Below are 26,207 nucleotides of genomic sequence, written 5' to 3'. Positions count from 1 at the left end.
GGGCCTGATTGTGCTCCTACTGAAACCAATGGGATTCACTCATCCTGCCACAGAAGAATAAAACTGACTCCCAATCCTTCTGTCTAACCACTAGACAGACATGAGAAACTATCCCACACGCTCAGTCCTGAATGCTCGCATAGGCCATATCAAAACTATACACTGGGATCCAGATTGTGTCATAACAGCACAGCCCTGTGTGTCCTGTGGGAAGTGCAGAGGCCAGATTGAAGTGGGAGCTCCCTGTGGAATTCTCCGGCTCAGCCAGAATTCCCAGGAAGTGCTCCCAGTGGAGCTTCCCAGCTCTTCCAGTGTGTTCAGAAGGGAGGGAGGCAGTGGCCTGCTTCCCATCACACTTTCCCCCCTGCCACTGGAGAGGTTGGTGGCACTGACAGTGCTGATGGGAAAGTGGCTCCACTCTCACAGGGGCACAAGCTGAGATTCCTTTAACCCTCTCCCCATGTTGTGGACCAGCCATGTCTATGTAAGCACATTTATATATACATATATTAAACAATTCATAGTCAGTCTTTAGCATACCCAATTCCAAATAAATACTCACCTGGAAAAAACTGGAAAGAAACCTGTAACTTCTACCAGAAGGAAAAACTCAAACACCTGAACAAGGAGGGAAAACATTCGTTAATTTTCTGTTTAGTCTGCTTTTTCTTTTGCATGCGTTTTGCCAACTTTGGTACCTGGTCAGCAGCCCTTACTCCACCCAAACTCCAATGCAAATAAATAATAATGGCACTACTAACAATGATGTGAAATCTGAACACTCAGCAGATTAGCCACCCAAACCACATTTTCTTGTTTGTCTACTTTATTGCAGTTTTATCCCATTACGTTTCTCAGCCATGCATCTTCCTTTTGAAATTAATATTTCATCTTATTCATTTCACTGGTAGAAGTTAGCTAAGTGATTGTCTTACCTTCATGTTAGGAGAAACGCTGAGATATCCAGCAACTACCAGGGAAGAAATGTACCTCCTCAGGGACTAGAGGGCAAGTCAGCAGCAGGAGGAGTCAGTCTGTCTGTCTGTCTGTCTCTTCTGGAGTCTGACTCTGCCTTGCTGTTTTGCTTTTCTTTTACAGAAAGACTGAGTAATACAGAGGAATGTTAATCTTAACCCATTTAATCATCTCCTGGGACACAAACAGCCTGTTCTTGTAGCTGCTCAATGTCTTAAAGACAGAATAATATACATATAAATCAAGGCTTGGCTATGCTAACTAACTAGGGCTGGCACAAAACTATGGGAAGGACGCCCTGAAAGAAAACTTAATTTCTCTCCCTTTTTTCTGTGATGCAATGTCTTTCACTTTTCAGAGACCACGAGCCAGCTCTGACCTCAGTTACACAAACTCAGAGTCACTTCATCCTCTTCAGTGGATGGAGTTACTCTGGTTTACACTTGTACGACTGAGATTAGATTCTGGCCACAAATCCTTAGTACACACATCTGCAGTTGTGATGTACAGTAGCAAGTCTAATCTCCACACATCAGTTTCTATCATGAAAAATCAGGACAGGGGCCAAGTATTCAAAGCCTGGATGCAAGTTTTGGTCTTAATCTTTCAATTGCCCCTGTAGCCACACAGAGCCTCATTGATTTCAATGGAGCTCCATGCAGGGGTTTGTCTGTGTGGAGGCTGTTGCAGGATTGGGGCCTTTGTCTATGGGATACTCTCACTTTCTCAGAATTTTACTCCTTCCCCTACATTCCTTCTCGCTTTCTCCCTAAATTCTTCTCTTCCACGATGCTCTATCCCTTCTTCAAGAATTGCCCCCCAATCCAGAAACACCATTAAGATGTTGCAGCCAGGGAAATTTCCATTAATTTGCGCCAAAAATAGGGAAAGTCCTTATGATAGGGTGAAGATATTCTTCCTCCCAGGAAATTCTTTGGATGATACACACCATTCTGTACAATCTGGTGTAATCCAAAGGTAAAAAAAAAAAACTCTTCAGAAGTATTATTCTGAAGCAGGAAGGTAATAAACACTCTATGCCGGAGTGAGAATCCTTGCTGTGATGTAGTAACTTCTGCATTGCACTAGGTGGAGGCTGTGTGCAGATTCATAGGTTCAGAGAGTTTGTCAGAAGGAACCTTAGATATCTACCCTGACATTCTGTATAACACAGACCATTAATTTTCACCCACTTACCCCTGCATGGAGCTCAACAACTTGTGTTCGACTAAAACATAACTTGTGTTTAGCTGAAGCATATCTTCTAAGAAGGCATCTAGTCTTGATGTAAAGATATCAAGAAGAGCTGGAGAATCCACTACTTCCCATGGTAGAATCCACTACTTCCCATGTTCCAATGGTTAATCACTGTCAGTGTTAAAAATGTGTGCCTTATTTCTAATTTGAATTTGTCTGGTTTCAGTGACCAGCCATTGGTTCTTGTTATGCCTTTCTCCTCAGATTCACAAGCCCTTTACTACCCAGTATCTTCTCCCTATGAAGGTTCTTATACACTATAATCAAATCACCTCTCAGCCTTCTTTACAATAAACTAAACAGACTGAACTCGGATTGACAAACTAAACAGATTGAGCTCTCTTATTATGAGGCATTTTCTCCAGCTCTTTTCTGCGGTCTCTATTTTTTCAGCACCATTTTTGAAATGAGGACACCAGAACTATACACAGTATTTCAGTATCAGCCTAACTAATGCCACATATGAAGGTAAAATCACCTCCCTACTTCTACTCATCTGTTTATGACAGGTTTCAGAGTAGCAGCAATGTTAGTCTGTATCTGCAAAAAGAAAAGGAGTACTTGTGGCACCTTAGAGACTAACAAATTTATTTGAGTATAAGCTTTATTCATCTCAGGAGTTCATTAGCCCTTTTTGCCACATCATTGCACAGAACTGAATGTCAGCTATGACCCCTAAATCCTTTTCACTGTCACTGCTTTCCAGGATACAGTCCCCCATTCTGTCAGTATGGCCTGCATTCCTTTTGCCTAGATGTGGATTCCTAGATTAATTATTCCTTGCTCCTAGATCTGGGGTCATGTTTCTCTGTTTAACTCAGGGATGATGATGACCAGTTTGCTAAAAGAAAGCCATTCCAGAGTCAATTTAGCTGTACCATGAGCCTGCTAGAGACTCTTCAGGCTCTGTAATGGTGAACCCTTTTGATAACATACTCTATACTGTTTGAAGATATCTTGTACTTGTTTTTTTATTATTTTATTTGTCTTAGCCCATATCCAGGACCTGGGGTCCTTATTCAATCTGTACTCATTGCTTACATAAGCAACGCCCTCCCCCCACCCCATCTCCTTCCTCCCCACACCATCTCACAGTGAAGTCAGTGTTCTCTGTAGTCTAGACACTTTCTTTCCTTGAAACTAATTGATAGGATGGAAGAATATTGCAAAGTCATAGTTTGTCCCACCAACATTGTGATGTTGTGTTCCATATGCTTATGAAAATATGCTTGGAATGTGAATATAATGTAACTAGAATATGTTTTATGCAAAAGATTTCTTGTGAGGTATCATTACATAGCTTATAATTTACTGAGTCTGTTCATTCTATTTGTAGGTATGTATTATGCTTGTATTTAAAATTAGAAATATGAAGTTAACTCTGAAGTTCTATTGTAACTATGCAAAGTGTGGGCCATTAATGGTGGTTTAGAATTTTGATGGCACCCATTGACTAGGACAATTGGCTGTAGATGGTTTATTTACCTGCAAGCCTTCTTCTATGATGAGATTACTGGTTCTGTGGATGAAGGGAAAGCAGTGGATGTATTGTTTCTTGACTTTAGCAAAGCTTTTGACACGGTCTCCCACAGTATTCTTGTCAGCAAGTTAAAGAAGTATGGGCTAGATGAATGCACTATAAGGTGGGTAGAAAGTTGGCTAGATTGTCGGGCTCAACGGGTAGTGATCAATGGCTCCATGTCTAGTTGGCAGCCGGTGTCAAGTGGAGTGCCCCAGGGGTCGGTCCTGGGGCCGGTTTTGTTCAATATCTTCATAAATGATCTGGAGGATGGTGTGGATTGCACTCTCAGCAAATCTGCGGATGATACTAAACTGGGAGGAGTGGTAGATACACTGGAGGGCAGGGATAGGATACAGAGGGACCTAGACAAATTGGAGGATTGGGCCAAAAGAAATCTGATGAGGTTCAATAAAGATAAGTGCAGAGTCCTGCACTTAGGACGGAAGGACCCAATGCACAGCTACAGACTAGGGACCGAATGGCTAGGCAGCAGTTCTGCGGAAAAGGACCTAGGGGTGACAGTGGACGAGAAGCTGGATATGAGTCAGCAGTGTGCCCTTGTTGCCAAGAAGGCCAATGGCATTTTGGGATGTATAAGTAGGGGCATAGCGAGCAGATCGAGGGACATGATCATCCCCCTCTATTTGACATTGGTGAGGCCTCATCTGGAGTACTGTGTCCAGTTTTGGGCCCCACACTTCAAGAAGGATGTGGATAAATTGGAGAGAGTCCAGCGAAGGGCAACAAAAATGATTAGGGGTCTGGAATACATGACTTATGAGGAGAGGCTGAGGGAACTGGGATTGTTTAGTCTGCAGAAGAGAAGAATGAGGGGGGATTTGATAGCTGCTTTCAGCTACCTGAGAGGTGGTTCCAGAGAGGATGGTTCTAGACTATTCTCAGTGGTGGAAGAGGACAGGACAAGGAGTAATGGTCTCAAGTTGCAGTGGGGGAGGTTTAGGTTGGATATTAGGAAAAACTTTTTCACTAGGAGGGTGGTGAAACACTGGAATGTGTTACCTAGGGAGGTGGTAGAATCTCCTTCCTTAGAGGTTTTTAAGGTCAGGCTTGACAAAGCCCTGGCTGGGATGATTTAATTGAGGATTGGTCCTGCTTTGAGCAGGAGGTTGGACTAGATGACCTCCTGAGGTCCCTTCCAACCCTGATATTCTATGATTCTATGATTCTTGTGAATATGGTGGCCAGCCTGTGGGTAATGAAGAATGAGGTTTTACAGGACATGTGACCATGTCACCTGGTACTGGAATCCATCTTAAACTTGGGGCTCTTCCATTTACCAGGAGGGGTGGGGATCCAGAGAGACAAAAGATTCCCACCTTCTGCCAAAGCTATATAAGGGGGTGGAAAACGAACAAAGGAGGTTTCAGTCATGAGAAATCCCCTAGTTACCACCTGAGCTGGAGCTAACAAGAACTGTACCAGGGGAAAGGATTGGACCCAGACTAGGAAGGAGTCCAGTCTGTGAAAGAAGCTTATTGGAACATCTCTGAGGGTGAGATTTTATCTGTAATCAGTTTCTTAATGTATTAGGCTTAAACTTGCGTGTTTTGTTTTATTTTGCTTGGTAACTTACTTTGTTCTGTCTGTTATTACTTGGAGCCAACTAAATCCTACTTTTTATCCTTAATAAAATCACTTTTGCTTATTAATTAACCCAGAGTAAGTAATTAATACCTGGGAGAGCAAACAGCTGTGCATCTCTCTCTCTCTCAGTGTTATAGAGGGCGGACAATTTATAAGTTTACCCTGTATAAGCTTTATACAGAGTGAAACGGATTTATTTGGGGTTTTGATCCCTTTGGGAGCTGGGTGTCCAGGTGCTAGAGACAGGAGCACTTGCTAAGCCATTTTCAGTTAAGTCTGCAGCTTTGGGGGTGTGAGTCAGACCCTGGGTCTGTGTTGCAGCAGATTAGCGTATCTGGTGCAACAAGGCAGAGTTCTGAAGGCCCAAACTGTCCGAGAAAACGGGCTCAGAGGTAGTCTCAGCACATCAGGTGACAGTAACAAGGGGGTTTCTGTGGTCAAATCCATCACAAACATATCCTTTTTTTCTGTCACTAAGGCCATGTCTACAATACAGAGTTAAGTTGACTTAAGTTACATCAACAATCATAAACCACTGTAATTACATTGCTTGTGCATGTTCATGCAATGCTCCTTATGTTGGCCGAGCACATCCGCAGTTGGTGCTCTAGCACAAACAGAGAGAGCAGTGCACTGTGGGAAGCTATCTCACTGTTAAAATCACCATCTTCCCCTGCTAGGAGTTCTGGAAATGGATTGCAGTGCATCATGCAGTGCATCAGAAAAAGAAATAGATAAATTCATGGAGGATAGGTCCATCGATGACTATTAGCCAGGATGGGCAGAGATGGTGTCCTTAGCCTCTGTTTGCCAGAAGCTGGGAATGGGTGACAGGGGATGGGTCACTTGTTCTGTTCATTCCCTCAGAAGCACCTGGCATTGGCCACTGTCAGAAGACAGGATACTGGGCTAGATGGACCTTTGGTCTGACCCTGTATGGCCGTTCTTATGTTCTTATGGGAGCGGGATCACTGCCGCATAAAGGAGTTTTCTCCATCCCATGCTTCTAAGGGCTTCTGACTGCATTGCGTGCTGTTTTTCATCTGCCCCTGTAAACTTTGTGCCCACCATCTCTGCCTGAAAGCACAGATCCTGCACTGCTCACCAGTCTTGTGATGAGCGTTATGAACACCACGTGACTGATCCTGCAGTATTTCATGAGCTACGAATCTGAACAGGAATCTGTGCTGCCTGCCCTGCTGCATGCCATGGAAAGAAACAATTCAGGATTGATGTTGGCATTCACAGAGCAGCTGCACACGGTGGACTGTCACTACTGGGCTCAGGAAATAAGCACCAAGTGGTGGGATCGGATTGTGATGCAGGTATGGGACAATGAGCAACAGCTGCAGAACTCTGCGGAGCTCGCTCCTGCCCTGCCATGCAAGGATACCAAAATGAGAGCTGCCCTAATCGCAGAAAAGTGTGTGGTGATCGCTGTGTGGAAGCTGACAATTCCAGACTGCTACCAGTCAGTCATGAATCAGTTTGGAGTTGGGAAGTCCACTGTGGAGGTTGCGGTGATGCAATTGTGCAGGGCCATTAACCTCCTCCCACTACAAAGGATTGTGGCTCTGGGTAATGTGCAGGAAATATTGGATGGCTTTGCGGCAATGAGATTCCCTAACTGCGGGGGGGCGATAGCTGGCATGTATATCCTAATTTTGGCTCCAGATCATCTTGTGACAGAGTACATCAACAGAAAGGGCCACTTCTGTATGGTATTGCAGGCCCCCATGGCTCATCAGGGTCGTTTCACTGACATCAACGCAGGGTGGTCGGGGAAGGTGGATGACACACGCCATCTTCAGGAACACTGGACAGTACAAAATGCTGCATGCAGGGACTTTCTTTCCAGACCGGAAGATTCCAATAGGGGATGTGGAAATGCCCATAGTGATCCTGGGAGACCCAGCCTACCCCTTACTCCCATGGTTCATGAAGCCTTACACCAGAAACCTTGACAGCAGCACAGAGGCTCAGCTGGTGCAGAATGACCGTAGAATTAGCGTTTGGCAGATTAAAGGGTCACTGGTGCTGCCTATTTGGCGTTTAGACCTCAATGAGGAAAATATTCCCATGGTCATAGCAGCCTGCTGTGCGCTGCATAATATTTGTGAAGCCAAGGGAGAAAAGTTTCCCCAGAGGTGGAGCACTGAAGTGGATTGCCTGGCAGCTGATTTTGAGAAACCAGACACTAGGGCTATTAGAGGTGCTCAGTGGGGGTGGGGAGGAGGTATACAAATCAAGGAGGTTTTGAAGGAGCATTTTGACAATGAGCTCTGGTAATGTATCTTTCTGTAATGAATTGAGCCAAGCATTGTTTACTTGCCACATTGAATGACCCCTGTAATGATTCCTGCCTGAGTGTTAATTGGAGTCTGAAAATGTGCCAGTTGACACCGTGTATGAATTTCTGTTGCAACCACCCTGTGTAGGTCACAAACAAAGAATCACTGTCTTTGTAAGACTAAATTTTTATTAAACAGCAATACACAGATTAACATTTCTTACAAGGGACATGACAGTGAGCAGCACCCTCTGATGTGAGGATCTCACAGTTAAGTGTAAGTCCAGCTGTCATTATGGGATATATCCCTAAGGGTGGAGTACAAGAGGTACTGCAATGGGCCAGGAACATAAGAGGAATGTGTGTGGGAGTTTGGGGAGAGCAAAGAAGGCAGTTCTGTATGGGATGCAGGGGGAGTTGAGCATGCATGTGTTCCACCTTCAGTGCAATCAGGGACCTTAGCATCTCTGTTTGGTCTTCCATGAGCTTTATTATCTATTCCTGACCCTGTATTATCCACTTCTGGCTCTGTCTCCTCTCCTAGCTATCCATTTCTAATTTTTCATTTATTGTCTCTCGCCATGCTTTGTGCTCACTCTAGGCCTGATCTGATGATTGCAGCACCTTGCAAAACTCCTCCTCATTTGCTTCCTTATCTGACAGAGGTGCTACACCAGTGTGTAGGAGCTGGCCCTCAAGAAACAATAAACGGAGTCAGTATTGTGTGTCTTGGATCACTCACAGTCTTGGATCAGAAAAGTTACACACACTTCTTTCTCACTTTCCTTTGCAAGCATGCAGCATGGCCAGAGCACCAAACATGGTGAATTTGGCCGTGGGGGGATGGTGGTGCAAGACAGAACAAAGGGTCTAGGTGGGTTCAGAAGGGGATCAGTTCGAGCACATAGGGACACTATTCTGAATACTGGAACCATTTTCCAGAAGTGGGGCGACTGAAGCTGAAATCACACTATTGAGGGTAACCAAAGATGCAAGGGTGCATCTTCAAACCAGGTCCGTATGCTGCTCGCCTGTGTGCTGCTTTGGTTCCTGCAGAATTGCCGTTGGCATGGAAAAGTTTCCTACAATGGAGGAAGAAACAAAGCGGCTCTGCCAAGGAACCTTTGGCAGAGGATTGCAGAGTATCTGCAGAAAAGTTTCCTAGAGATCTCTATGGAAGATTTTTGGGAGATCTCAGTGAGCATTAACAAACTTTTCTGCATGGGCCCCCGCTGCATAGGGGAATGTGAAGCAGATGCAGACAATACCTTGTGTTGTTCATTTCAATTCCTTCTCTCACGTGCATCATGTAACAAAATAAAGAACACCTCTACCTCATGCCACCGGGCACTATCAAAGCAAAATGAGCTCTTCTCTGCTGCTTCAGGAACACCACAGCCAGACTGCTGGGACTGGGTAGACCCCTCTGGAGTCAAAAAGAGGTCCTGACACCAGACGAGCCTGTCGCCTCTCCTCCTCCAACTCAACCTCCTCATCCACCACTTCATCCTTGCAGCTGACTCTGTTTGCCGCTGCCTCCAGTCCCCACAAAGTATCCACAGGGGTCTTGGCAGTGCAGGTGGGGTTGCCACTGAGGATGAGATACAGCTCCTTGTAGACGCCGCATGTTTAAGGAACTGCACCAGAGTAACATTTGGCCTCATTTGCTTTCTGGTACGCCTGCCTCAGCTCCTTGATCTTAGCACGACACTGCTGTGTGTCCCTTTTGTGCCCCTTCTCATCCATGCCACGAGCAATCTGCTCTTAGGTGTCAGAGTTCCTGTGGCTGGATCGGAGCTGCAACTGCACAGCCTCCTTTCCCCCCTGTCCCAACAGGTCCAGCAACTCCAGTGTACTCCAGGCCAGAGCACATTTGCTGTGGAAAGCCATCATGGTCAGCTGGGAAGATGTGATGTGAGCTGTCCATGCGCAGCAAACAGGAAGTGGGATTTCAAAAATTCCCAAGGCTTTAAAGGGGGAGGAGTGCATGCCTGTGTACCTGGCTACAGGGCAGTAGAGTAGAAACTGCTTACCAGAGCAGTCATGATGGGCATTGTGGGACACCTCTTGGAGGCCACTTAGGGTGACATAAGCAGGCGCAGTATCTGCACCGACACTGCGTCACTCTACATTTGTTGCAAAAAGCTCTATGTTGCTCATTGAGGTGTTTTTATTATGTCGGTGTAGCAAGAGAGTTTAAATCGGGGGGAGGAGCATTGTTGTGTGGACGCCTCCATTGTTTTGTTGACGAAACCTGACTTTTGTCGACAAAACTATGTAGTTTAGATGAGGCCTAAGGCTACTTTCTGCTGGAAAATAATAACATGATGGGGTTGGCCTTGATCCCAGTAAAATCAATGAGAATTATTTTGCAAACACCTACACAGGCCAAATAGTGTTTAATTTATCTGACTCTTCACAAGAGGTGAGATTCATCCCTGTGTTGAAGCGAAGTGGAACTTAAGTGATGGAGATGGCTGATTTTTACCTGATTCATTTTTGTCCAGGTTCATTATCCATTATATTCCCAAACAAAATCTGGGGAACTAGTTTTTGTTCTAGCAACTATTTTGCAGTAGTTTTTCATTACAGCAACTAAGGGTCATTGCTGATTATTTTTATTATACATTGAGAAGTGCACCCTATGTTGCACCCTTTTCTATTACTGTAGTGTTGTGTGAAAACATCTGGAAAAAGAAGCAAAAGGCCAACCATAAGGCAGAAATTGTCTTGTCCAAAATGGGAATTCCACCACAAGAATTATTAGTGTAATGCTTCATTCACTGGACTACTGATATTCCGCCAAGTCTGGAAATGGCATGAAATGCTACTGCCTGTATTTTAATTCAAACTAAGGTCAGCCAGTACATAATTACATCCGTGATATTTCCCTGTAGTCTTTTGATACTTTTACAGGACTGATATGAAGGTTTCTCTATAGTTTACAAGGCTTTAAATGGCCTTGCATCTTCATTTTTGTCTGAGTTCATTATCCGTTATGTTCCCAAGTATAATCTGTGCTCTGTGATTGCTGCGGATGCCAAGGAGCAAATCACAGTTGGGTGGAGAAAGAACATGTTGGCATTATGGTTTTTAATTGTGACATTCACTCTTTCTCTGAATGTTTCTGGATTTGAATGGGTGTGTTAATGTCACCTGGCTTTTTCTAATTAGCTGCAATTATCTGCTTTGCTTTCAAGCTATTTATTACATTTCAGGGATTAATGTAAAGTACCTTCGGATGCATCTCCGTAAAATGTGTCAAATGACATTAATGTTGTACTAACTACAACTCAAATGATTTTCTCCCAAGGGACCTTTCAGAATGTTTCCTTATATACTATAATATGTGTGCTGGAGTATCTAGGTAAAACAAAGAAAAGTGAAATGCTGAGAGAATTTCCTAGCTTGCATGAATTCATGTTAGATTAAACTCGAAGGCACATTTTCATCATTCAATGCCTACACTGAATTTTGAGGGATTAAGTGTGACTTGAGTGGTGCAGCCTTGTGTTGGTCTGGTGCTCAGGGCAGAAATTCATACAATATTGCTGCATGTGCCAGCAGCTTTTTATGTTATTGATTAATTATTTAGAGCTAAATCATGACACCTAGTCCTGTGTAAGGAGTGGCATGTAGCTGGCACAAGCAGTTAAATGGTCTATGGTAGGGCTTTATGTAGGGGAAGATATATATACTTCATATGGCAGGGAATAGGACTCCATTGGTCCCAAATAGGTAGCAAAGAAGGGACTAATAGGAGTAGGTGGAGGAGGGGCCATTGCCTCTGTGCTTTATATGGATCCAGTGACATAAAATCACACATAGTACACAGATGGGCTAACATACACTAACATTAAAGTTGTTTTGGGGTAGGGTATCTGTCCCTCATAAGCCCTAAAGACAAAGAGGGTAAAGTTTTTCAACATGTCTAAGTGATTTAGGAGCCAAAGTGCCATTGATTATTTTTTTAGTGGGACTTAGGTTTCTAAGTCACTTAGGTGCTTTTCAATATAGTATCCACAGTCTAACTACTCGGGCTTTGTACAGAGTTGAATGCCAACTATGAGGCTTTGATACTTCCAGTTCTTCCGGTATACCTGCATTATTATTATTGGAAATATTGTTATTAATTGATCAGAAAACAAAACTCTTCATGTGAGAATTTTTGAATGAAAAATCTTTGCTTAAAATGTTTCAGACAAAATCTTTTGATTTTCCTTCAGGAAGTTTCAAAACAATTTGGAACAAAAATGTAATAAATGCCTCTCTATAAAGAAAACAAAAAGTCCTTTATTTTGAAGGAGAGCTAGAAAAAAAGCTAACAGGCAAAACTTGACATAAACAGAAAGGCTTTCAGAGTTATGTTTTTCAAAGTACAATGACATTCTTAGGGCCATCTGAAATTCATCAAGATTTTGTCAGGTTGCACAAGAGGTTTGTAATTAGTTCTGTGTGCAGCTTCAATGCTTCTCATAATGTGCTTTCTTCTCATAGAGACACTGTCAGCTCTAACTGGATCCAAAATTTAAGTTTTGTGAAAATAAGCTTTTGCAAAATTTAAGACAGTGAGCTAGATTCTTTGCTGTGGTCAATAACACAGTCCAATGTGGGGGTGTGTATAGTAGTGTTTAATGTACGCAAAGCTGACATATAGCTCACTTTTGCACTCCCTGATTCTGGGCTGGCTATATGTTGGTTCAGACCTCCCAACATTAAATAAAGCAGCCTGGAGACTGAGCTACGTCAAACCAGATACCAACAACCTCAAAAGGCCAATTTGGCAGGTGGGTTCAGCTGTGTTTAAAGGAACCTTGGCCTTGCCTCTTGGCAATGGCCACACCAAAGCTATGCTGGATCCATGTCAATGGAAGACCCCCCAGTACTGGTGTAATTTTCCCATTGCTGGTTACACTGCCTTTAGAGCCCATTTGCACCAGAAGTTTTAACTCAAGGCAGCTGTACTGTAGCAAAGACTCTGGGCCACTATGCTCCTATGATATTTTAAAATAATGAAATAATACAAATATTTCTGTTTGTATACCTGCATTAATGGTGATTTATTTGTACTTTTTTATTTGCAAATAATAAACATTCATGCAGTATTTACACCCCAAACAATGCAGCTAAAAAATGTATAGAACCTGACAGGGAACTTGACTAGAAACTGTCTATAAATAAAACTGAAAGTGACTTGTTCATTGTACAGCTATGTTGAGACTTCAAGCTAGCAAATGGCTTGGAGAAGTTTTGGATGATAATGAAAGAAGAAAATACACAACAATTCCAAGAACAGAAAGCTCAAATCTAGGCACTAATGTAATAATAAATCTAGAGGCCCCAAATGAGACTGGGGTCCCATTGTGCCTGACACTGTACAGGCACATAGTAAGAGACAGATATACTCCTCAGCATATTTACTAAGGACTGTATTGTGCCTTTAAGGCACAGTTGGCACTGGAGGAATCACTAAAGCAAGAGTGCCAAGAAGCCCTGGGCCTGAAAAAGACATACTGGTTGTTACCCTGCTACAATAGAAGTCAATGACAAAACTCCCTGTAAACTGATGGAATGACTCAGCAGAAAAAAGTCAGTCAGCAACCCTTCATCAAGGGTTAGCATTTATAATATGATAGTAAAATAAGTTAACAGAGTGAATAGAAAATTCCCATTTAGGATTCATCCCAGTCCTGTGATCTTTTTATTGTGTAGACCAACCTTCCCAAAAGTATTTTTTCCCTCTCCCAAGCATACACTCTTAGGGTATGCCAACACTTAACGTGTTAAACCATACCTAAAAAATTAACACCATTGTAAATTCTAATGTAGACACTGTCATGCTGTCTGGAGTGGCTCATAACGGTGAGTGCCTATCTCAGGGCAGACTGTCAGAGAAAAGTTTGTTCTAGGACACAAACTTTTGTTGCTACTTGGGTTAAACACAACTAATGACAAACATTTGTGCCCCGTTTAGGCTAAAATTTGCAATAATTGGTTAATATGTTAAAATATGAGTAAAAATTCCAGTGTAGACATAGGCTTATAGACCTTCTCCTCTCATCTGCGCAAGGGGAAGGGGAAGCTGAGCTGAAGTTAAAATGGCCCTTTTTCTCAGGACTCCGAGGGCCAGATTTTCAAAGGTATTTAGGCACCTAAAGATGTAGACAGGTGCCTAGCGAAATGGGAGTTAGGTGCCTCGTCGCTTTTGAAAATCCCACTAGGTGCTTATCTGCATCTTTAGATGCCCAAATAGCTTTGAAAATCTGGTCCCCAGTGACTTCACTGGAAGCAGGATTCATGTTCAATACCACAGTTCCAAAGAGCTCAGCGGCTGTGCCACCCTTGAAGAGGGTGCAGCAAAAGCAAGCCTTTGTGCCCAGCTTGCTCCACAGCCACTCTGGAGAGGTTAGCACTGCTACACATACTAGACTTGCACTTAGTAAAGCACGTGGTCCACCTTGGCCCTTATGCAGGTATGGGATAGTTCAGGAAGCTCCATGTACTTTCTGTGTTCCCTTTGCACATGCTTGCAGGGCTCGGCACAATCTAGTCCTAACAGTTCTTATTAAGAGAAAGAAAATGAGAAACTGCAGGCACTGCAGATGTTATGTTGTAGTGGAATTCCCAGATGCAACATGTGTGCTTTGTTTCCAGTAAATGGAAAATTGCCTGGAGCCAGACAAATACGTTCCAGAATAAACAGAGGAAAAGATTTGTAATTATAGACTAGCACTGATCTACTTTATTGGTCCTTAAACACTTAGGCCCAGATCCTCAGCTGATGTAAATTGCAGTAAACTTATTGACTTCAATGGAACTCTGCCAATTTACGCCAGCTGAGGAATTGGCTTTCACTGTTTACAAAGTTAGAATTGACAATCAGCTACTTCATTTTTGTCTCAACAGATTTTTTGATAATTTGTGCATATATCAGAGCATTCAAATAAATACACAAAAGAAAGCCAAACAATTCTGTAACACTGAGCAGAAGAGCTTGTGCAAATGGCAGGTTTTCCTACTTTAAAATGAGTTAACATATTTAAAGTAGGGCAGCAAATTTCTAAAACAACTTTACTCTTTCCAGACAGGCTACAACGTGATGATCTATTTAAAAAATGATCATTTGGATCAGTTGTACATCAAGCTCAATGTTTGTAAAGTGCTTTGGGAGGAAAGGTAAATTATTATAAGTACATATAAGTAAACAAAAATTATTTTAGGATTATTTTTATTATTTTCCATATCAAGCCTAAGTGACACAGTTTGCTGTATTTCAACTTCTTTGACTTTCTAATTAATAATATTCACTGTGACAAAGATCTTTTTCTTTGCTTTTGCACAATATTGTAAGCATGTGTTATATTTTTCAGAACTCAGGACCTAAATTACTCCTTGGAATATGTGAGGAAGTGGGCCTTAAGGATCTGTGTGTGGCAAACATGCATTTGTGAACTCAAAACAGATTCCCAACACTTAGCTCATGTATGTTTTATACAGTTTGCATTGGCTCATATTCTTAGGTGCAGAGTTTTGAAAATGTGGTCCTTAACCGCCATATTTGGCACTAACTGGCACCAATGTTAGCAGCCTCAGCAAAGAGGCCAAAGACTGACTGGGTCATGGAAACTGAATTACCCTCTTACCTTTGGGAATGAATGCTTCTATCAAGCATTCATGCCTATTGCACAAGATGTACAGCAGCTTCCTGGGAAAAGGGGATCAAGACATCATGCTCTTAGGTCAGACTGTTTAAGGCAAGGTTGGTGTCTAGTAAAATTATCAGCCTCCATAATTTAAATAAAGGTGAGACACTTGACAATAAATGTATAACTGGTTGGATGACAAAATGAAGGTGCTGTGCTGGCATAGTTGCATCTGGCAGGGTATGCAATTCTGCATGAAGCATGAAAGAATTAATAGTGTGATGTAACCATCTTGTTTAAATCTGGCCTTAAATTTAGGTCTCCCAAACTGCATATAAATGAGTGTCCTGGGAATGGGGTTAAGATGGGACCAAGATTAGTTTATTCCTAATTGTCCTAGGATGCCATAGAGCCATAGAGCCCCTTTTGAGCTAGCCAAGTTCCCCTCTGCAGTTGTACTGGAGTCGCTAAAGCTGATGGTTCTTGAATATGGCAAGTCTTCTGGTACAGCTCTGGTTTTGTGGATAGAATGACAACCATAGGGCTGATAGTGGTTTCTGGATCAATTCAATGCAGCTTGGGTTTAGATTGGGATGAACTGAAGGTTACACCCTTCTCGGTGACTCTCCTTAGCTTTAGGAAGGAACATGTCTTTCCTGTCAGGGAGATGGTTGTTTCAGTTGTTTGCCCTATTAGGTAAATGGAGCCAAGGCACTTCTAAGGAGTTCTAGGTGAAAATACTGTTCTGCTGACTGTTCTATTCTATTGATGGCTTGGTAGGACTTTATAATGATCTTTTGTCCTTGTCTATCAGTATAGTGACCTTGAATGCACAGGTCACTCTGGTGTCCAGATGAGACGGATGTAGTGTGAGAGAGGGCAGCTAGCAGAAATAGCAGAAATCATACACTGTCACTTAGGGTATGTCTACACTACGGAATAAGGTCGAATTTATAGAAGTCGGTTTTTTAGAAATCGGTTTTATATATTCGAGTGTGTGTGTCCCCACAGAAAATGCTCTAAGTGCATTAAGTGCATTAACTCGGTGGAGCGCTTCCACAGTACCGAGGCTAGAGTCGACTTCCGGAGCATTGCACTGTGGGTAGCTATCCCACAGTTCCCGCAGTCTCCGCTGCCCATTGGAATTCTGGGTTGAGATCCCAATGCCTGATGGGGCTAAAACATTGTCGCGGGTGGTTCTGGGTACATATCGTCAGGCCCCCGTTCCCTCCCTCCCTCCGTGAAAGCAAGGGCAGACAATCGTTTCGCGCCTTTTTTCCTGAGTTACCTGTGCAGACGCCATACCACGGCAAGCATGGAGCCCGCTCAGGTAACCGTCACCCTGTGTCTCCTGGGTGCTGGCAGACGCGGTACGGCATTGCTACACAGTAGCAGCAACCCCTTGCCTTGTGGCAGCAGACGGTACAGTACGACTGGTAGCCGTCATCGTCATGTCCGAGGTGCGCCTGGCCACGTCGGCTGGGAGCGCCTGGGCAGACATGGGCGCAGGGACTAAATTTGGAGTGACTTGAGCAGGTCATTCTCTTTAGTCCTGCAGTCAGTCCTATTGAACCGTCTTATGGTGAGCGGGCACGCGATACGGACTGCTAGCAGTCGTACTGTACCATCTTCTGCCGAGCAGCCATGAGATGTGGATGGCATGCAGTCCTTCTGCACCATCTGCTGCCAGCCAAAGATGTAAAAGATAGATGGAGTGGGTCAAAACAAGAAATAGACCAGATTTGTTTTGTACTCATTTGCTTCCCCCCTTCCCCTGTCTAGGGGACTCATTCTTCTAGGTCACACTGCAGTCACTCAAAGAGAAGGTGCAGTGAGGTAAATCTAGCCATGTATCAATCAGAGGCCAGGCTAACCTTCTTGTTCCAATAAGGACAATAACTTAGGTGCACCATTTCTTATTGGAACCCTCCGTGAAGTCCTGCCTGAAATACTCCTTGATGTAAAGCCACCCCCTTTGTTGATTTTAGCTCCCTGAAGCCAACCCTGTAAGCCGTGTCCTCAGTCGCCCCTCCCGGCGTCAGAGCAACGGCAAACAATCGGGCATCTGAGAGTGCTGTCCAGAGCAGTCACAATGGAGCACTCTGATGGGGCTAAAACATTGTCGCGGGTGGTTCTGGGTATGTATCGTCAGGCCCCCGTTCCCTCCCTCCCTCCGTGAAAGCAAGGGCAGACAATCATTTCGCGCCTTTTTTCCTGAGTTACCTGTGCAGACGTCATACCACGGCAAGCATACCCACTCAGGTAACCGTCACCCTATGTCTCCTGGGTGCTGGCAGACGCGGTACGGCTTTGCTGCACAGTAGCAGCAACCCATTGCCTTCTGGCAGCAGACGGTGCAATACGACTGGTAGTCGTCCTCGTCGTGTCCGAGGTGCTCCTGGCCACGTCGGCTGGGAGCGCCTGGGCAGACATGGGCGCAGGGACTAAATTTGGAGTGACTTGACCAGGTCATTCTCTTTAGTCCTGCAGTCAGTCCTATTGAACCATCTTATGGTGAGTGGGCAGGCGATACGGACTGCTAGCAGTCGTACTGTACCATCTTCTGCCAGGCAGGCAAGAGATGAGGATGGCTAGCAGTCGTACTGTACCATCTTCTGCCGAGCAGCCATGAGATGTGGATGGCATGCAGTCCTTCTGCACCGTCTGCTGCCAGCCAAAGATGTAAAAGATAGATGGAGTGGGTCAAAACAAGAAATAGACCAGATTTGTTTTGTACTCATTTGCCTCCTCCCCTGTCTAGGGGACTCATTCCTCTAGGTCACACTGCAGTCACTCACAGAGAAGGTGCAGCAAGGTAAATCTAGCCATGTATCAATCAGAGGCCAGGCTAACCTCCTTGTTCCAATAAGAACGATAACTTAGGTGCACCATTTCTTATTGGAACCCTCCGTGAAGTCCTGCCTGAAATACTCCTTGATGTAAAGACACCCCCTTTGTTGATTTTAGCTCCCTGAAGCCAACCCTGTAAGCCGTGTCGTCAGTCGCCCCTCCCTCCGTCAGAGCAACGGCAGACAATTGTTCCGCGCCTTTTTTCTGTGCGTACGCCATACCAAGGCAAGCATGGAGGCCGCTCAGCTCACTTTGGCAATTAGGAGCACATTAAACACCACACGCATTATCCAGCAGTATATGCAGCACCAGAACCTGGCAAAGCGATACCAGGCGAGGAGGCGACGTCAGCGCGGTCACGTGAGTGATCAGGACATGGACACAGATTTCTCTGAAAGCATGGGCCCTGCCAATGCATGCATCATGGTGCTAATGGGGCAGGTTCATGCTGTGGAACGCCGATTCTGGGCTCGGGAAACAAGCACAGACTGGTGGGACCGCATAGTGTTGCAGGTCTGGGACGATTCCCAGTGGCTGCGAAACTTTCGCATGCGTAAGGGCACTTTCATGGAACTTTGTGACTTGCTTTCCCCTGCCCTGAGGCGCATGAATACCAAGATGAGAACAGCCCTCACAGTTGAGAAGCGAGTGGCGATAGCCCTGTGGAAGCTTGCAATGCCAGACAGCTACCGGTCAGTTGGGAATCAATTTGGAGTGGGCAAATCTACTGTGGGGGCTGCTGTGATGCAAGTAGCCCACGCAATCAAAGATCTGCTGATATCAAGGGTAGTGACCCTGGGAAATGTGCAGGTCATAGTGGATGGCTTTGCTGCAATGGGATTCCCTAACTGTGATGGGGCTATAGACGGAACCCATATCCCTATCTTGGCACCAGAGCACCAAGCCGGCGAGTACATAAACCATAAGGGGTAATTTTCGATAGTGCTGCAAGCTCTGGTGGATCACAAGGGACGTTTCACCAACATCAACGTGGGATGGCCGGGAAAGGTGCATGATGCTCGCATCTTCAGGAACTCTGGTCTGTTTCAAAAGCTGCAGGAAGGGACTTTATTCCCAGACCAGAAAATAACTGTTGGGGATGTTGAAATGCCTATATGTATCCTTGGGGACCCAGCCTACCCCTTAATGCCATGGCTCATGAAGCCGTACACAGGCAGCCTGGACAGTAGTCAGGAGCTGTTCAACTACAGGCTGAGCAAGTGCAGAATGGTGGTAGAATGTGCATTTGGACGTTTAAAGGCGCGCTGGCGCAGTTTACTGACTTGGTTAGACCTCAGTGAAACCAATATTCCCACTGTTATTACTGCTTGCTGTGTGCTCCACAATATCTGTGAGAGTAAAGGGGAGACGTTTATGGCGGGGTGGGAGGTTGAGGCAAATCGCCTGGCTGCTGGTTACGCGCAGCCAGACACCAGGGCGGTTAGAAGAGCACAGGAGGGCGCGGTACGCATCAGAGAAGCTTTGAAAACCAGTTTCATGACTGGCCAGGGTACGGTGTGAAAGTTCTGTTTGTTTCTCCTTGATGAAACCCCCCGCCCCTTGGTTCACTCTACTTCCCTGTAAGCTAACCACCCGCCCCTCCTCCCTTCAATCACCACTTGCAGAGACAATAAAGTCATTGTTGCTTCACATTCATGCATTCTTTATTCATTCATCACACAAATAGGGAGATGACTACCAAGGTAGCCCAGGAGGGGTGGTGGAGGAGGGAAGGAAAATGCCACACAGCACTTTAAGCACAGCACTTTAAAAGTTTACAACTTTAAAATTTATTGAATGACAGCCTTCTTTTTTTTGGGCAATCCTCTGTGGTGGAGTGGCTGGTTGGCCGGAGGCCCCCCCACCGCGTTCTTGGGCGTCTGGGTGTGGAGGCTATGGAACTTGGGGAGGAGGGCGGTTGGTTACAGAGGGGCTGCAGTGGCAGTCTGTGCTCCAGCTGCCTTTGCTGCAGCTCAACCATACACTGGAGCATACTGGTTTGGTCCTGCAGCAGCCTCAGCATTGAATCCTGCCTCCTCTCATCACGCTGCCACCACATTTGAGCTTCAGCCCTGTCTTTAGCCCGCCACTTACTCTCTTCAGCCCGCCACCTCTCCTCCCGGTCATTTTGTGCTTTCCTGCACTCTGACATTATTTGCCTCCACGCATTCGTCTGTGCTCTGCCAGTGTGGGAGGACAGCATGAGCTCGGAGAACATTTAATCGCGAGTGCGTTTTTTTTTTCTTTCTAAGCTTCACTAGCCTCTGGGAAGGAGAAGATCCTGTGATCATTGAAACACATGCAGCTGGTGGAGAAAAAAAAAGGGACAGCGGTATTTAAAAAGACACATTTTATAAAACAGTGGCTACACTCTTTCAGGGTAAACTTTGCTGTTAACATTACATACATAGCACAAGTGATTTTGTTACAAGGTCGCATTTTGCCTCCTCCCACCGCGTGACTACCCCCTCAACCTTCCCCCCTCCCTGTGGCTAACAGCGGGGAACATTTCTGTTTAGCCACAGGCAAACAGCCCAGCAGGAATGGGCTCCTCTGAGTGTCCCCTGAAGAAAAGCACTCTATTTCAACCAGGTGACCATGAATTATATCTCACTCTCCTGAGGATAACACAGAGAGATAAAGAACGGATGTTGTTTGAATGCCAGCAAACATACACTGCAATGCTTTGTTCTACAATGATTCCCGAGTACGTGTTACTGGCCTGGAGTGGTAAAGTGTCCTACCATGAAGGACGCAATAAGGCTGCCCTCCCCAGAAACCTTTTGCAAAGGCTTTAGGACTACATCTAGGAGAACCGCAAATGCCAGGGCAAAGTAATCCTTTCACATGCTTGCTTTTAAACCATGTATAGTATTTTAAAAGGTACACTCACCAGAGGTCCCTTCTCCGCCTGCTGGGTCCAGGAGGCAGCCTTGGGTGGGTTCGGGGGGTACTGGCTCCAGGTCTAGGGTGAGAAACAGTTCCTGGCTGTCGGGAAAACCGGTTTCTCCGCTTGCTTGCTGTGAGCTATCTACAACCTCCTCCTCATCATCATCTTCTTCGTCCCCAAAACCTGCTTCCATATTGCCTCCATCTCCATTGAAGGAGTCAAACAACACGGCTGGGGTAGTGGTGGCTGAACCCCCTAAAATGGCATGCAGCTCATCATAGAAGCGGCATGTTTGGGGCTCTGACCCAGAGCGGCTGTTCGCCTCTCTGGTTTTCTGGTAGGCTTGCCTCAGCTCCTTCAGTTTCACGCGGCACTGCTTCGGGTCCCTGTTATGGCCTCTGTCCTTCATGCCCTGGGAGATTTTCACAAAGGTTTTGGCATTTCGAAAACTGGAACGGAGTTCTGATAGCACGGATTCCTCTCCCCAAACAGCGATCAGATCCCGTACCTCCCGTTCGGTCCATGCTGGAGCTCTTTTGCGATTCTGGGACTCCATCATGGTCACCTGTGCTGATGAGCTCTGCATGGTCACCTGCAGCTTGCCACGCTGGCCAAACAGGAAATGAGATTCAAAAGTTCGCGGTTCTTTTCCTGTCTACCTGGCCAGTGCATCTGAGTTGAGAGTGCTGTCCAGAGCGGTCACAATGGAGCACTCTGGGATAGCTCCCGGAGGCCAATACCATCGAATTGTGTCCACAGTACCCCAAATTCGAGCCGGCAACGTCGATTTAAGCGCTAATCCACTTGTCAGGGGTGGAGTAAGGAAATCAATTTTAAGAGCCCTTTAAGTCGAAATAAAGGGCTTCATTGTGTGGACGGGTGCAGGTTTACATCGATTTAACGCTGCTAAATTCGACCTAAAGTCCTAGTGTAGACCAGGGCTCTAAGACCTTTTGAAATCATATTCTCTGGCTCTGCAGGAAGTAAGAAAGCATTTCATTATCTCCACTATAACATCCTCAACATACAGAAATGTGGAACTGTTCAATGTGGCAGACAGTTATGGAGCATGATGTTTTAATGACAAGTCTGTGGTTTCTAATGGGGTAGATAGAGTCTCTCCTAGGTTGCTTCATCCCTTTCTTTCTGAGAGGTCTGAGAGAGAGCTCCTGGGTGATTCCTCATCTGCCCGAAAGGCTCTCTCATGGGGAACCAAAACATTTCTCTCTGTCACTCTTCCTGTTCAATGTGAACATCAAGGTTAGGGCCTCATCCAACTCACAGTACAGTCAAAGGAAAGAGTCTTGTTGGTTCAACTTCACCTGAATTGGTTGCTGCAAGACTCATCTATCTCCCCCGGCTTTTGCTACGGAACAGATTGAATGACAGTGGATAGTCTGATGTGGGGGATTGTTATTAAAGTATATTTTGTGACATGGGGTTGTTTTGAATCGGTGGGTTGTAATTATCCTTAATTTGTACATTTAAATATCTGTGCAAGCACCTAGAGACTTGGATTGACACTTCTTAAAGAAATATGATTAAATAAAGGAAGAAATGTTATGACAAAATGTCCACGGCCACAATCCGGACATCTCTGTACTTAGGGCTGCCTGATATTTCTCATTATAAGACCCTGTTTTCAGTTGACCATAACTTTGCCAAACTTTAACCATTCAGGCTGAATTTTTTCATGCCAGGTGTCTGCTTCAGGCTGAATATTTTTTTAAAGTTTGGTAAAAATGGTTAGTCATTTCTGAGAATGCAATTAGGAAAAAATACATTGCTTTATCCATGTTAAAAAAATTCTTACAGTCATTTCACTGAGAAGCCCTAGCATCTCCATGCTGTGGAGCAGGAACCTAACATTTGGGAGAGAGGTGGTTTTTATATCATGAATATGCCTTTTGCTGTTCCTGTGAAAAAATACCGCTTGAATGCAGAGAGCACAAGAACCAGATCTGGAGTGGGAGTGGGGTGACAGAGGGAGTAAATTAGGACAAGGAACCAGGGGTGGGGTAAATGCTCCAGTGGCATAGCTTTGCCAGAGACAGAAGGGAGTTCTTCCATCACTGTACTAAAGCCATCTCTCCGAGAGACGGTAGCTAGGTGAACGGAAGAATTCTGTAGACCTAGCAGTGTCTACACTGGGGCTTAGGTTTCCTTAATTGCATCGCACAGGGCGTGATATTTTTCACAGTCCTGAGCAGTGAAGTTAAGCTGACCTTACTTTGTAGCGTAGACCAGCCCTCGGACTGACCAAGCAGACACTGTGACACGGAGCTAAGGGGGGAAGGAAATAGGGATGGTGGACTTCAGCAAAGCTTTTGACCAGGCCGGCCCACAACATTTTGGAACCTGAGGCGGGGAGTTCAAATGACGCCCCCATACCCCCTCGCTTGGGCCAAAACTTTGAAAGGTCTCAATTCTGCCTTCTTTCTGTTCTATTCCTCTCATGCTACTGCTCTGTTACCTACCCCAATAAAGGAAAACTAACAACTTAAAATGCCTTCTTCAAAAATTTTAAGTAACACTTAACTTTCAAACGCCTGAACAGCAAATGTAACTTTTCTTGTCTGCATAGTAAACACTGGCATTTGTATCTGTTTGAATAATTAAAGTGGTGCTTTCCATGCCTTCTTGGTTGCAAAGATTTGAACTGCTTCCTGAAGGTCCACAGTCTGGGCCAGCTCATGCTCTATTGAGATGGTTGCAAGGCCAACTAGCCTCTCCTGTGTCATTGTGGAGCATAGATGTGTTTTTATTAACTTAAGCTTGGAGAAGCTATGTTCTCCACTGGCAACTGTTACAGGAAGTGTTAGAAGTATGCGCAGAGCAACAAAAGCATTTGGAAAGAGGGTGGTCATCTTACCTGTGCACATATATTCCTTTGGAGTTGATCCTGCTGAAATGTATCTTGAAAGGGTTTTCAGTTCATCACCTAAATCACTCACATCAATATTGCACATGTCATCATGTGTCAACACTGTCTCTAGTGCCCTGCATTGCTGGTGTAGGTCTTCTTCAGCTATAGTGAGGAGTTTTGGAATATCATACAACATCGCAGATATACTGCTGTGTTCCTTGAGCTGCATGAAACATTCTTCAACTGACTGTATTGCACAATCTAGTTAAAGAATTCAACTTTGAATTGTTGTTTGGTGTCTCTTATGGGATTATCCTGTGCCTCATAATCAAAATGTCTTCTTCGGTGACTATTGTATTCTTGAATGGATGGGAAAATAGCTTCAGTGTGAAGTTCCTCTGCCAATTTCTGTGCACTCTTCAGAATGTTTTGAAATCCCTCATCAGACTGGTAAGACTGTAGGTATGACTTTGCTTTGTCCAGTTGTTCCATTGCTCCAGATATATCAAGGTCAACACCTTGGAGTCTCTTGCTTACAACATTTATTTCAAATAGTATGTCATGCCACAACACTAAGCCACAAAAAAAATTTGAAGTTATGTATGTTTCTGGTGATTCCATTTCCCTCTGCCACTGTTCTCCCACAAACAGTTCCTGTCATAGCATTATCCTCCATAATGGCAACTGTGGCATCATCTGTCTTCCCAATTTGGTGTTTGATAGGCTTTGTCGCCTCCACTTGACTTTCCCATCATGTGGCATTCAGTGGTTTCAGTGTTAGAGAGGATGTTCCCAGATATTGCTTCAAAATTTGCCATCGATGAGTTGATGCAGAGAAAAATATATAGATGCTTTGAATTACATTCAAAAAATTCAGCAGCCTCACTAGAAGCTAATGCTGCATCACTCACCACCAAGTTCAATGAATGAGAACTGCATAGGGCACAAAAAGCTCGAGGGTTTAACTCTCAGATCCATGTCTGCACTCTGTTCTTTCCTGTCATGTTGGCACCATTATCGTAGCCCCTCATTTCTCATTTCAGCCTATTGTAATTCCCGTATCTTCCAGCTTTTTAAGAAGCACATTTGTCATACCAGCTCCTGTTGTATCATCAATGTCAATAAATTCTAGAAAATGCCCTCTGACAGTCACCATTGCAGGGACATTTTCACTAGGTTCTGTTGTTGTTACAAAACGCACCATTCAAGTCATTTGTTCCATATGGCTGATGTCAGGTGTGCAGTCCAGAATAACAGAGCAATATCTTGCTGACTTCAGATCTGCCACAATCTTCTGTTTGACTTTTGTTGCCAGTAACTGTATGATCTCGTTTTGAATTGTTTTTCCAAGGTAGTGGTGTGTGTACATTTCTTGGGTGGTGACTCTTCTTAGATGCTCCTGGAGTACAGCATCAAACTCAGCCATCAGCTACACAATTTTAAGGAAGTTTCCATTGTTTGGCACATACAGCTGATCTGAAGTGCCACGCAGTGCTAGGTTTTGGGTAGCAAGCATTCTCACAATGGCAATGAGCCTTTGTTCCTGTAGAACCCAATGTGGCTGGAACATTAGATTGGAAGAGTTTGCAACAAAAACAGTACGCAGCATTCTGTGTTTTTGAGTACATAAGCCATGGCCTCTCCACTTTGTCACCCTTGGGGATTTCACGGCAGTAATGTGTTGGATGGAAACTTCTATTTTTATTGTCTTTGGGGAACATGAAGTTTTTCACTTGCTGTGGCCCATGCAGTACAAGGAAGTCCCTCAGGCTACTGCTCAAGTGGGTCCACAGTCCTGGATCATCTAGACTTAAGGAACTAAACTCAGCAGCAGCTGTTTCTTGCGCCTCCACCACACTCTTCTCTGATCTACACTTTTCTTCAGGAATGTGCATGGTTACATCCATTTGAGATGGAGATATGGATGCTGCAGTAGCTGCCAGGTCACCTGCACTCTGACTAACTGGAAAATCAGGCATTTCCTCACCACTCACATCCACACTGGGGCCGGAAGGCTCACCATGAACATTTGTGTCTGTGTATCTCAGGAGAGCTCCTTCCTGTTTAGATAGAAAAGCTTCCTTTGCTTTCTTTCTTTTTCTGAATGCTGCCCCAGAGGGGAGTTTTCTTCTTTCACTCATTACTGCAGTTCTGTGCCAGCTATAGTGGCTCTCAACACTCAATTGAAGGGGGCAAATAAGCAGGCTGGTAGCAGGGCCTGAGTGAGGGAAGATATCAGCATCTTAAGGGCCTAACTGGCTCCTACTACTTCAGTTGGCTGCCTGTTCTCCTCAAGTGGGTTCAGGGAA

The 26,207-nt window shown here is 44.7% G+C and overlaps 2 protein-coding genes across 2 annotated transcripts in view; both read right to left on the bottom strand.

Moving 5' to 3' along the window:
* C7 (complement C7) overlaps positions 1-1,134 on the bottom strand; it is a 36,818-nt gene extending 35,684 nt beyond the window's left edge. Inside the window, exons 1-2 of the mRNA XM_084627679.1 lie at positions 936-1,134; positions 563-618 (exon numbers count right to left, since the gene is read on the bottom strand). Coding sequence (XP_084483805.1) covers positions 563-618; positions 936-941 — 62 coding nt within the window. The 5' untranslated portion in view covers positions 942-1,134. The remainder of the gene's footprint in view (positions 1-562; positions 619-935) is intronic.
* An 18,843-nt stretch (positions 1,135-19,977) lies between these two features.
* LOC311520377 (uncharacterized protein) lies at positions 19,978-21,686 on the bottom strand. Its single transcript, XM_084627776.1, has 2 exons — positions 21,036-21,686; positions 19,978-20,447 (listed from the first exon to the last, which is right to left on the bottom strand). Exons 1-2 carry the CDS (start codon positions 21,616-21,618, stop codon positions 20,266-20,268), a joined length of 765 nt encoding a protein of 254 aa, XP_084483902.1. The 5' UTR covers positions 21,619-21,686; the 3' UTR covers positions 19,978-20,265.
* Positions 21,687-26,207: the final 4,521 nt, after the last annotated feature.

This window comes from Lepidochelys olivacea (assembly GCF_965140295.1).
Source record: "Lepidochelys olivacea isolate rLepOli2 genome assembly, chromosome: 5".
Taxonomy (NCBI): Eukaryota; Metazoa; Chordata; order Testudines; family Cheloniidae; genus Lepidochelys; species Lepidochelys olivacea.
The sequence above is the reverse complement of the archived record's forward strand: the minus strand, read 5'-3'. Positions and strand labels throughout refer to the sequence as shown.